We start from the raw sequence: 12,648 nt of genomic DNA, 5'->3' as shown, positions 1-12,648 counted from the left end.
ACTTCTGTATTTTATTCCTTAGTAGTTTTTCATGTAAAGAAGCAATGAAAGTACAGTAGAACCTCCAGAGTTGATGACAATCCTTTCCATGAAGTTGGTGGACTACATAATTGTAATAATTTCCAAAACTTACTGCCCTAACCTTTATGTGTACATTTTTTACGTCTAAGAATAGATGCTCACCCTTTGAAGAAAGGATCAGGAAGGTCTTTGATACTGTCACTTAGTCTTGCAATAATTACGATTTTAACAATTTGGTCTCCCATAATTGTTTTAAGTCGGTCTGTCAAACAAACTGAACTGAACAAGCGACTATAGTGGAAATCTTTCAAATTTAATGTTGTGAATCAACCCGATCATTGTACAACCTAGTAGTTGATTTTTAACACATTCTCATTTTTGTCTTTCCTTGGTGTATTGCACACATGGAACAAATATGTGACCAAGTTCAAGGATAATTTGTATTGATATAAACATCCGAATATTTAAGAAACCTACAACGATATGGATTTTCTCTTAAACTCCACATTTTTGTGTGTTTGTGTCAGCGAGTTATTGTGTGTGGTCTGCCTATGGTGCATGTAACAGGACGATTAGAAGTTTATGAGGTCAGATGTCAACATCAACCGAGAAGAGTTTTCGGGTCAAACTGAGGGGAGAGTGAATAGTCACTCTCACTTTTACTGTCTCTTTCAGTGAGTAATTTATGCCGTCACTTTACTGTTGCTTGCTCCACACATTCATTCCTTTAAGATGTTGTTTACAGGCCAGCTGGAGGAGTGAACAATGTGCTTTGTAAATCATTCTGATCTATTCAAACAACAAACTATTTTTTTTCCATGGCTTTGGACATTTTGCAGCTCTCTCATCAGTCAGTGTCAGACTGTTCAAGTGGGTTGAGGTTACAACTTTTATCAAATTTTCATGATATACATCTTATAAGATTTCCCACATTATTTGTACCTTGAGCGTTATGCGATCATCATCATATCGTGTCACACCAGTGGTTTATCCATATTTTTGCCCTGTCTGTGAGCGTTATGCGATGCGATTTTTTTGTATTTTTTTATGACTTGGTAAATTATTTCATGTTAGTTAACAGCCACCCATTTTTAGATACAATTGTTAAGTGGCAACCCTGTTATCAGGACTGCTTTTGTGAGCTTCACGTAACCATTGCCTAATCGTTGTTAGAGCACACACTGCCGATTACAGATGACTATTCTTTACAATGTGCTTAAGCAAATAAACACAAACTATAGAGCTGTGCAATGTTTACATTTGGTTCGCAGTCCAGCCTTGGCGGAGATGTGTGCTTTACGGAGTGCTAACTCCAGTTTAAGGAGCCTTAATTACTGTAACTCTCATTAAGATGAATCATAAAAGAGCAGCTGCCTTTTGCGTCAGTCAAGAACTTTATGAATTTTTGTTCCCTAACAAGGGATGAAAGCTAGTATGATATATCTAATTATGGGCTATGGTGAATATTGAGCTTGTACTACTCATTCCTCGTGTTCTGTGTTTAACTGTGCAGCAGTGTTGTCATCATGTTTACCACCTGGAATTCTTGTATATGTTTTTTGCGCTTTGCCACACACTCGCCTTGTATTATTTCCCTCCTTCCTGAGTTGAACCCAGTGAACTGCATCCCCAGCTTGCACTCCCGCCCTGCTCACTTCCTGTTTCACAGGATCAATTAAGGGATTGTTCTCTCAGCCTGGAGCTCCGAAGCCTTGATCTTGAAAAGTTAACAGATCAACTGCGAAGGCCCACATTTCATAGCAATCTGAGAATCTTTTTGGTGGCTGCGGGTAAATGTGAATAGAGCAAAAATGACTTGAAACAAATGTATATCTTGCTCTCTGCCCGCAGCAGCAATACTTTGGAAAGACAAATATTAGTCGAAGGGACCTGACAATACCTATGAAATCACCCCATTGAAATGATTTCATGTTTTATATGTTGGCATACATTTTAAGAAAACAATTCTGTTGAAGTGTTCTCCCAAGTTGCCTTTTGTTGACACCGACCTCCGCTTTATCTTCACAGGCAGAGAGACGGGCTTACAGGGAAGCTGAGATGTGCATGATGGATGACCTCACATCAGAAGGTGACTTTCAAAAAGAGGAGGAGCCAGCCAGTCCCGACCCTCTGCCATCCCAGCAACAAACAGATCCTGCCTCGCCAACTGTTGCCGTAACACCAGAACCAGTCGCCAGAGGAGACCAGGCAACGCCCAGAGAGATCGAATACCAGGTGAAAGCGGAATTTGCTTAGCAAATTCTCATTCTTTTTTTTTTTTATTGTTGATGTTTTACTGTTGTCATTTTAGTCATGTTGAACTGAGCAGCGAAATACTACCTTACATTTCTCGCTTTCACCCCTTTTGCGGTGGCATCAAGAAAACGATAAGCTGAAGAAAAAAAGCAAAATGGAGGTTGTTTCGAAGCTTGAAGTCTTCCCCAATCGTTACTGTTCAACCTCAGTTTTTGTGCAAAAACAAACCAGCAAACGAACAAAAAATAAAAGCATTTTGACCCCACTAATTTGGGTCAGTATCCAAACTGGGCAAGTTATAAATTTTCAACCTTCAAAATGAGGAGTGAAATTCCTTAAACTTTTTTTTCCCCTGCATGCCCACAGGATGGCAGGGGCTTTGGCATCGGCACGCTGGTTTTCGGGAAGCTACGAGGTTTCTCCTGGTGGCCTGGCAGGATTGTTTCTTGGTGGATGAGCGGCCGTAGTCGAGCCGCTGATGGGACACGCTGGGTCATGTGGTTTGGGGATGGCAAATTCTCTGTGGTGAGTAAATTGATCAAACATAGGCACTTCTGTTTTAAAAGTCCTTCCTGACTAGTCGGAGTTAATTGCAGGGTTTTTTTTTAACCATCTAAAATCTTCCACATCTTTGTCTCCTTTTCCAGGTTTGCGTGGAGAAACTCATGCTGCTGAGCTCCTTCTCGTCTGCCTTTCACCAGCCCACCTACAACAAACAGCCCATGTACCGTAAAGCCATCTTTGAGGCTCTGCAGGTAACACACTTCTCTTTACGCATCTTAAGTGACGTAAGGAAAATTACTCTTTGTCCTTGTTATTTGTTAAAAGTTGCACTCACGTCTATTTGTATAAAATTGAATTACATCTTGGATAGAGTTCATATAGATGGCATCATTTTAAATGACACTAGCTTAAGAGCTCAGTTTTCAGCATCTACGCATTAATGGCAACGACAGGATTTTGGAAAGTGTTCACCCTGACCAGAATTTCCCAAAAGACAGACAAACCTACGATTGCGTGTGGATGAGAAACCACAACATATTTACCGAAACCTCTCATTCAGCCTTTGAAAATCATGCCTTTAATGATGTTTTGGATATAAAAGACTAAATACTCACATGCGTGTGTATTTGGATGGATAATGTGGCTGTTTGCTCTGTATCAAGGTGGCGAGTGTGCGAGCAGGACGACCCACTCCTTCCTGTGACCCGAGTGACGACGTAGAAGGTGTGGAGCCTCAGACCAGACAGATGATAGAATGGGCTATGACCGGCTTCTTACCCAACGGCCCACAATCACTGGACCCTCCTGAGGGTATGTATGCATGCACGCATGCTAAAATTCACACTCATACACACCCACTTACAAACACACACACACACATACGCTTATATCAATTCTGTCTATACTTACAGTATGTCATACTTGCTGATCTTCACAGAGGAGCAGAACCCATATAAAGATGTCTACTCTGAAATGTGGGCAGAACCAGAGGCAGCATATACTCCTCCCCCTGCCAAAAAAACTCGCAAAAACGCCGCGGAGAAAGCCAAGATCAGAGAGGTGATCGACGAAGGAACCAGAGGTGAAGACAAGTTTACTGTGAAATTAAGTGCTACCCTGTGATTTGACTGGTGACCTGCCCAGCGGCTTACACGGTCTTTCAAGTAAACACAGTTCGAAATAAGAAATGGATGGATTAAGATTCTTATAGAAGACTTCCATACCAAATTAGTCAATGAGCTACTACTATGCCAAAATAGGATGTTAATATTCTTATTTAGCGATTTGACCAGTTCTATGACAAATGGTCTTTAATATAGCAGGATATATAATCATTTAAATTTATTGTATTAGCACAAGATTTTTAAGTCTTGTATGTGTATTGTATAATACAATCCAACATTAACATGTGCTGCATTATGTATGTCATTTTAATAACACTTTGTTTTGTTTCTCCAGAGCGACTTATAGAGGAGATAAAAAAGAAAACCCGGAACATAGAAGGTATATATATATATATATTTGTATTTTTATTTTATTTTATTTTTTTTTTTTTAATACAGTAAATAGAAGTAAATAAATCTAGTATTTTAAATGTATAATAGGTTTACTTTATACCTTTAACAAAACACAATGTGTGACTGTGGTCATTTGTTACGTTCATCCCACCACCCTCTATCCCTCAGATATCTGTATCTCCTGCGGAAGCCTCAGCGTCTCTCTGGAACATCCTCTCTTCATGGGCGCAATGTGCGTGGGTTGCAAAGTAAGAAGCTTGCTGATAAATCACAAGTATTATTTTGTACACTCTCAGTTAAATTGTGTGAGGGTAACATCATCTAACAAAATGTGACCAATTCAAGATCATACTTAAAAAATTATTATTAAATAAATTTATCTTGTTTGTTCATAACAAATATTTAATAAACCACCATTATAAAAGATGTGGTAATTAAGTTGGATGACTGGTTGCAATGGCACTGATTACCATGGAGCACACTTTGCCGATGTCGTTTCAACTGTTTGCCTTTCATCGACAACCCATTGAACCATCAGATAAGAAAATTAAGTATAAAGGCCAAAATTGGCTGACCTATAGTCAGCTCTGATAGTCTACAACTATGTCTTACCTGCAACTCTAATTAGAGCAAGTATTGTCCAAAATAGATGGACAGCAAAAAAATAGCTTGCTATGTTGAGACTATAAAGTTTCCTTTTAAAGTTCCAATGCTAGTGCTTAACGTAATTACTAATTACTGTCCACATATTCATGTTCAATAAAATATAGATAAAAATGAAATACAAGATTTAATCATTTCAACCTTTGCTTTTCTTCTGGGCTCTGATAGAATTCCTTTTTAGAGTGTGCCTACCAGTATGATGATGACGGTTACCAATCCTACTGCACCATCTGCTGTGGAGGAAGGGAGGTGCTCATGTGTGGCAACAACAACTGCTGTAGGTCAGTACGCTGCTGTTGATCTTGGGATTAGTGTGCACCACCTCAGAGTTTATGTGGTCAAGGGCAAGAGCTTAGACTGGACTTCAGTTCCTTTTATGTCAAATTGTGAAATATAGTTCTCTCCATTGGCTGATTTATTTGACTGGAATAACACAGAGCAGGGTCTGTTTGTTGCCGTTAAAAGCGCAGGCATAATTCCATCATGATTTTTTTTTTTTTATAATAATCCCAGGAATGTGAAAAAGTCAGCATTTCATGTGTTGCATCTCAATGGTCTTGACAAAAGCTTCTTCATGTATGTGTTTATGCTCAGGTGTTTCTGCGTGGAGTGCGTGGATCTGCTGGTCGGAATCGGCTCAGCAGCGGCAGCCATCAAAGAAGATCCATGGAACTGTTACATGTGTGGGCCCCGAAACACTTATGGGTTACTGCGGCGACGGGATGACTGGCCTTGCCGACTGCAGCATTTTTTCGCCAACAATCATGAACAGGACTTTGTGAGTCTTATTTGTGTCATTAAAGTACAAATACAAACAGTAGATACGCATTGGTGACCCCTGAACTAAAAAAAATTCACACACGCTACAGTATAGTTCTATCCAATTTCTCAGATCTTCACAAGCCCAACTATGTTATAATTTTTGTCTCCAAGGAGCCAGCCAGGTTGTATGCTCCAGTCGCAGCAGAGAAAAGGCAGCCAATCAGAGTCTTATCACTGTTTGATGGCATCGCCACAGGTGTGCACTCGAGCGAGTGTGCTTGTGTCTGCTGAGAAGTGTTTATCACATCACAAATCGAAATTGTTTGTGATGTATCACACACTCAGGTCTTTTGGTGCTAAAGGATCTGGGCATCCAGGTTGATAAGTATGTGGCGTCCGAGGTTTGTGAGGACTCCATCACTGTCGGCATGGTCAGACACCAGGGACGCATCATGTATGTGGGCGATGTACGCAACGTAACCCATAAACATGTAAGTGAAATCTTTCTTGATATTTAAATTCTCTATTCACGTTCTCATTCGTATCGATGTCGATATATTTGATTGATTTTATATATTTTGTCCAAAAGATTGAAGAGTGGGGACCATTTGACCTGGTGATCGGAGGAAGCCCCTGCAATGACCTCTCCATAGTTAACCCTGCCCGGAAGGGCCTTTATGGTACATATATTACACTCTGGGAAAATTTCAGTAATGTTACTCTAAAATTTTTATATTATGAAACGTAAATGTTACTGAATTTCCTCAGAGGGAACGGGACGATTATTTTTCGAGTTTTACCGTCTGTTGCACGAGGCTCGACCAAAAGAGGGTGACGAGCGGCCTTTCTTCTGGCTCTTTGAAAACGTGGTTGCCATGGGAGTCAGTGACAAACGGGACATATCTCGCTTTTTAGAGGTACTAAGCTCTGGATTTTATGCAGTGCATGCCTGTTCTTAGCCTTGTTTGTCCTTTGCCATTAGATTAGATAAAATCAGATTCAAAGGTTATTTAGACTGTACATAAAGATGTAATGAGCCCAAAAAAAAATCTAATGCAAATTCTGATTCCATCACCAAAAATGACGACAACAACAATAAATCCAATTAGAAATTAAATCACAATAAAGATTTGAAAGTAAATAACTGTTCTCTGTTCAGTCCAACCCTGTGATGATCGATGCCAAGGAAGTTTCTGCTGCCCACCGTGCTCGATACTTCTGGGGAAACCTGCCAGGCATGTCAAGGTGATAAAAAGACAGTCACACACACACTAATTGACACAATTCATCAATTTGAAAACATTTATAATTTTGAAGTAGCTTCTTGAAAATATCTTCAACTAACAGACCCCTGAGCCCCATGACGAATGACAAGCTGGACCTGCAAGAGTGTCTTGAGCATGGTCGAACTGCCAAGGTATCAGTTTGCATGTGTGTGGATATGTGTTTGCAATTGTGCAATTGTCTTTTGCGAAAATTAATGGAGCTCAGTTATTTTTGCCACAGATAGTCATTCAAACCCTATATCGCAGGATAGATTTACGATAAAAAAAAAAAAGAAACAATATTTGTTTGTGTGTGTGCGTGTGTGTCTGTTTGTGTGTCTGTGTTTGGTTCTGGATGCAAATTCCAGTTTGAGAAGTTGCGTACGATAACGACTCGCTCCAACTCTGTGAAGCAGGGGAAAGATGAGCATTTCCCCGTCTACATGGACAACAAGGAGGACATCCTGTGGTGCACTGAGATGGAAAGGTAGGTTTGTAAGGTAAACGTGGGTGTGTTTATAGTTTAGATACAGTACACAGGCACATGGACAAAAAATTTGAGAAAGAAAGAAAAATTGTAAATGAACATTTTATGACAATTCACCATTGAAAACCCGACTTTGTTTTTGAATTAACAAATCAATTTCATGTATTGGTGACCAAAGTTATGTTCTGATTATTCTCTAAATGATTACATGTGTGTATTCAGGGTGTTTGGTTTCCCTGTCCACTACACCGACGTGTCCAACATGAGTCGTCTGGCCAGGCAAAGGCTGCTGGGACGTTCGTGGAGTGTTCCGGTCATCAGGCACCTCTTTGCCCCTCTAAAGGAGTACTTCGCTTGCAACTAGTCACACAGCAACTCTCTCTCTCTCTCTCTCTCTCTCTCTCTCTCTTCCTCTCTCTCTCTCTCTCTCTCTCATTCTCGCTCTCTCTTTCTCACGGGCATGCGGTCTCTCGCTCCCTAGCTCTCACGTACACACACACACAAACATGCTCACACCCACTTGTGACAACAGATAACTGTACATAGTACACCACTTGTACATGAAGGTTGGCTGACACAGATGAAACAGATGACCACACTGACAGACATATACACCACACACACTGCAAAGGATTTCATCCCTAGAACCCGTATAACCTACTGGCTAATCGTTGTGCCCAGGTGCTACCTTGCACACACATACACACACACACACTTGCGAGTGCAGTTTCTGTACTGTATATCACACGCAAACTTCCTTCCACCAGACCTTAAACTGGTGTCTTCTGCTGTTTTGCATTAGTTACAGTCTCAACGAGGCACCAACACACAACATCTCTCTCAATACATCACCAAATCGTGTTATTACCTATGTACGACATGACACGCAAAGTGGAGGTGCTTTAGTTGCATTACCAATGCAATGAACATAAATATCCAAACACACATACACCAGCTAAAACCTGCGGTGCTGGCCAGGCTGTAGTTAAGGCCAAATGATGCCACTTTCATGCGATGTTTTTACAGTTCTTGGTGCTCTCAGAGACTTTCTAGTCTCCGTTTGTTTTTCAGTTGCTGCAGTTTGGGCTCCCTCCCAGCCAAATTCTTCCAAGCAGGCACGGAGGTTAAACCAGCTACAGAGTGTACTTGTGGGCTGAGCGAGAAATTAATAAACAACACAACAATCCATGGTAACGTTCACTAAAATAACTCTTCTTTTATTACTGTGTTGAATAATTCTCAGTGGATGAGTTAATCGCCAGAGCAGTGAGCCAAAGTTACATGAAATATATTTTCATTTGTACTTGGGTATCAAACGTTATCTGTCTTTTAGAGCGATTCGGAAGGGTCTTTTAGGAATCCCACTGAGGTTACATTTAACTCTTCACTGTATAGGAATGTGCCTTTCAAAAGTATTTAGTGCCCTCAAGTGGCTAGAAAAATAAAGTACGGCTTGGAATTAAGTGCGATTTCATACAAAAATGTGCTGGGTTATATTTGAAGTTACTTGAAACTTCTAGATCTTTTTAAATCAATTAACATTATGAAAAGAATATAAAGTCTTTTATATTCACAATATTTATTTTTTGTTGCATTGGTAACAACACAAATGCAAAGCAAGTACTGTAATAGTTCCTGCCAGTTAGAATACAGCATACACTTAGTTTTGCTAGTATTTGCTGCTATTCTACAAACGCATTCCAACAGTCATAATTAGCACTGTTGTATCACATGTGTAACTGTATCTGATTCACATAATGTGACTGGAATGCTCATTGTTCTGAGTGCCTATTTTTGACAATTGACTGTCAATATGTAGGGCAGAATAAGTGTTGGATCCGTTTTTATTTGCTGTAGCTTTCAATTTTACCTGCATGTGACTGAAGCATTGTAGCTTCATTAACTGTGATAATTAATATAATTTATCTTGTATTATGTCACACGCTTTTAGACATAATTATTTGGATTTTTGTGTGAAAAAGTAATCTCTCCATCACTGGCTAATGGATTGCAATGGTGCATGTCTTTGCTCATTACTGTAACCCAGACGTAAGAATCAATTTTACCGCATTATTTTAATATTATAACTCCAATATTACAATAATATTTAAAAAAAAAAATCATTAAATATGCACAAACTTATGAAATTACATTTTGTATGAAATTCCCTGTTACTGTTGATGAAGTTCCTAGAGTACTGAGCTCCGATTCAATGACATGCATTATCTGTATATCAAAAAAAGACAATCACTTGATTGGATTTAAATTCAGCATCGGAATTGTGAATATTTCGTTATCGTTGGTTATCCTGAGTTGTTGACTCTCATTATGCTCGACTGGTGCCCGTTCCCATTCATCGCCCGACTTTTTTTTTTTCAGACCCTACCCGCAATTACGCCGAGTGTGATATCGCCAACATATCAATGTCATGCGTACTAGACCCTGAGCGATTTTGTGAAACTATTCTCTCTCACCCCTACTGCCAACTACAGATTTTCTATCCATTTTAAAGTGTTATTGAAATGGCTCCACTCATTGAGGTTTAACTCATCCAAAAAGATTATTCAAGCCTGTTAAGGAAAAAAAATGAAACTAGCCGTAGCACTGTGTCAAAAAGAAGATAAAGTAATTGAGATTCGTGGTGGAAAACAGCGAATCTTGTGCCTCGGCCTCCTGTGCTCTGCTGCTGTGTTGTTGGGTGACAAACTATAAGATGGCTCGGTTGTAAGCGACCCGTTTTTGCAGCTCTACTGTCTTGCTTTACTTCATAGGGATGCAAAGTGTTGTCTAGTTGTTGAGCAACAGCATCCACTAGAAGGAGGAAGGCAGACATCTACTCATTATTTCACTTAGACACACTGTGTGTTGTTCGTGTGTGGTGGTGCAGGCCCTCTTGAAAATCGAATCGAAAACAATGGGGACTTTATTTGTTACCTTGAGACATCTTTCATTCTGGTGCTTTTGGTCCCATGTTGACCACTTTTTCTAAAGAAAGCCTTCCAATCCTCCGACCTTCCTCAGATACCAGCTAACAACTGGAGACGTAACAGTCGACACACACGTGCACAAACAATCAGAAACCGTAAACCAGCAGTTTTGACTGTTTTTTTTGTTTTGTTTTTTTTTCCCGCCATCATGTTTACTTTCCGTTTATACAACCAAACTTCAGGTGCTTTTTCAACCAACCTTCAGGTGCTTTTTCAACTCTGCTCTTTATACAGTGCTCTACAGTGCAGGTTACACACACACACATAATTTATACACAGTTGCTGGAAACACCATCAGTGTTGCTGATTTACTCGAACTATATCAATTGTTAATGCACAGAAGATGCATAGTCACTGTGTTTCCGCAGGACATCTGTCACCACCAGGCCTTTCATGGCACTGCTGGTTGTGACGTCATAACCCTGCGCCGCATTGGTGCTCCTACACCCCCCACCCCACCCCCATTCCCCTCAGTTACTGCATGTCGGTCTGTCAGTATAATCTCATGTTAGATTAGGGAGTGATAATAATAATGGTAGTATTAATTACAATAATAATCCGTTATTGTGGGTGTGTGCGTGTGTGTGTGTGTGTGTATACTGTTCCAGGTCGGTGCTCAGTTCAGTTCAGTCTCAACCAAGAGGGAAAAGAAGCTAGAGAGAACATATTACAGTTAGTTGTAGTGACCTTGTCTTGAAAGAAGAACTGGTGTGGAAGTGAGACTCACTCTCAAATAAGAAATCTGTTCAAATGACACCAACTGCAGTCTTGCATCAACAAAGGGTAAATTCGCAAAAAATGACGAATGAGAAATTGAATCTAAATTACACATAATGGTAGCGATTGGCTTAATCTGCTCTTATCTGGAAGATGAATAAAACTTGGGTGGTATTTCTGCCTTTCTGACTCTGCATCCCGACAAACATTCAACCTGAGAGGCTCCACCGTATTCGTCATCGAAGTTGTTGCTCGGCTGATTGTTCCCACCCATCAACGTGATGTTCAATGAGCACAATGTCTGCCATACAAGAATGTAATTTATATTTCCATTGCTTTAGGGATAGCGATATACAGTAGGCCACCCAAGTAGTGCGGCATTTTATGATATTGTACAAGTGACATTGTCATCAGACGCATTTTTTTTTTTACTTGCAGTGATTCCTGACCGAACTACATTCCATTCTGTTGCAGCTATGCATGTAATTAGTTTTGTTAGTGTGGTAATTACAGAGCATGCTCAAACCCTAAACTGAATAGGATAATTACAGTAGTTAGACAACGTAATTTTAAACCCTACATATTGATCAGACTATTTTTATTTCATTTGTCAGATGCAGTCATGTTTTTTTCCATAAAAAGAATTTGAATCATCAATTTGATTGCAAGCCAAACAGGCTGGAGACAACCGTCTGAATTTTTGGTGTGACGGAACATGTTTCTGTTTGAGAGTGCAAGAGGCAAAAGCCAGAGGAAGGCAGGCATAGTTTTGATTGACAGCTGTCAAATGCTGAAGTTGATGTTGTCTTAAGACAGTGAAGACAGTTTGGCTATTGACAGCTTTTAGGTTGAGAGATGCACAATTTTCAACACTGATATCAGACTCACACACACAATCACAAAAACAAACAAACAATAAATTACTGTTGTCCACATACACACAGCAAACACTGCACGTACACAAACACAACATCTACAGACCCAATGCTGCAGCGCATTCAGATGACACTCATCTCAAGGACTAAATGAAAGATGAGCTTTTAGGAAAAGTGGAACTGCTGGTGTTTCAAAAAGGTGCTACAATTGTTTTCTGAAAATAAGAAAAAATATATTGCTAGGAGTATAAAAGTTTGTCTTACAATGACTGTATTTAAGTTTGTTGTAGTAATGAAGAGGCACTATTATTATTTTACTCTTGTATGAATATGAACTAATGAAAAGGCATTTTAACTTTGTACTTGAACAATGTAAGAAAAGAACCGTGAATAAAAAAAGGACTGTTTCTTGTGATCTGGTGAATGTTTTTATGAGTGTAGCCGCGTAGTAAGAAATTTAAAGCTGGAATAATGACGTCACAATCACTAATTAGTATATTTATCACATTCCGACGCCATTTGAACGCATCAATTTCTGCTGGCGAGAGACACGCCCCTGTCGGCTGACATATCTCGTCCCCCATTGGTCAACTG

The 12,648-nt window shown here is 39.8% G+C and overlaps 1 protein-coding gene across 11 annotated transcripts in view; it reads left to right on the top strand.

Annotated features, from left to right (window-relative positions):
• LOC148316863 (DNA (cytosine-5)-methyltransferase 3A-like) overlaps nucleotides 1-12,469 on the top strand; it is a 30,837-nt gene extending 18,368 nt beyond the window's left edge. For 4 of the 11 annotated variants that reach the window (XM_088286752.1, XM_088286751.1, XM_088286743.1 and 1 more), the window contains 17 exons: nucleotides 2,050-2,256; nucleotides 2,644-2,802; nucleotides 2,925-3,032; nucleotides 3,444-3,591; nucleotides 3,719-3,862; nucleotides 4,240-4,284; nucleotides 4,467-4,546; nucleotides 5,130-5,242; nucleotides 5,556-5,739; nucleotides 5,895-5,979; nucleotides 6,069-6,214; nucleotides 6,313-6,403; nucleotides 6,492-6,640; nucleotides 6,883-6,968; nucleotides 7,044-7,140; nucleotides 7,357-7,475; nucleotides 7,698-12,469. In XM_088286752.1, the coding sequence (XP_088142878.1) occupies nucleotides 2,050-2,256; nucleotides 2,644-2,802; nucleotides 2,925-3,032; nucleotides 3,444-3,591; nucleotides 3,719-3,862; nucleotides 4,240-4,284; nucleotides 4,467-4,546; nucleotides 5,130-5,242; nucleotides 5,556-5,739; nucleotides 5,895-5,979; nucleotides 6,069-6,214; nucleotides 6,313-6,403; nucleotides 6,492-6,640; nucleotides 6,883-6,968; nucleotides 7,044-7,140; nucleotides 7,357-7,475; nucleotides 7,698-7,839 (2,103 nt within the window). In that variant the 3' untranslated portion in view covers nucleotides 7,840-12,469. The remainder of the gene's footprint in view (nucleotides 1-2,049; nucleotides 2,257-2,643; nucleotides 2,803-2,924; nucleotides 3,033-3,443; nucleotides 3,592-3,718; nucleotides 3,863-4,239; nucleotides 4,285-4,466; nucleotides 4,547-5,129; nucleotides 5,243-5,555; nucleotides 5,740-5,894; nucleotides 5,980-6,068; nucleotides 6,215-6,312; nucleotides 6,404-6,491; nucleotides 6,641-6,882; nucleotides 6,969-7,043; nucleotides 7,141-7,356; nucleotides 7,476-7,697) is intronic. The other 7 variants (XM_088286754.1, XM_088286750.1, XM_088286753.1 and 4 more) reach the window with 5 other exon arrangements.
• Nucleotides 12,470-12,648: the final 179 nt, after the last annotated feature.

The sequence above is a fragment of the Idiotropiscis lumnitzeri genome, chromosome 21, assembly GCF_059441095.1.
Source record: "Idiotropiscis lumnitzeri isolate Australia: NSW breed Sydney's pygmy pipehorse chromosome 21, RoL_Ilum_1.0, whole genome shotgun sequence".
In the NCBI taxonomy this organism is placed as follows: domain Eukaryota; kingdom Metazoa; phylum Chordata; class Actinopteri; order Syngnathiformes; family Syngnathidae; genus Idiotropiscis; species Idiotropiscis lumnitzeri.
Note: the sequence above shows the minus strand (reverse complement) of the source record. Positions and strands in the feature narration are given on the sequence as shown.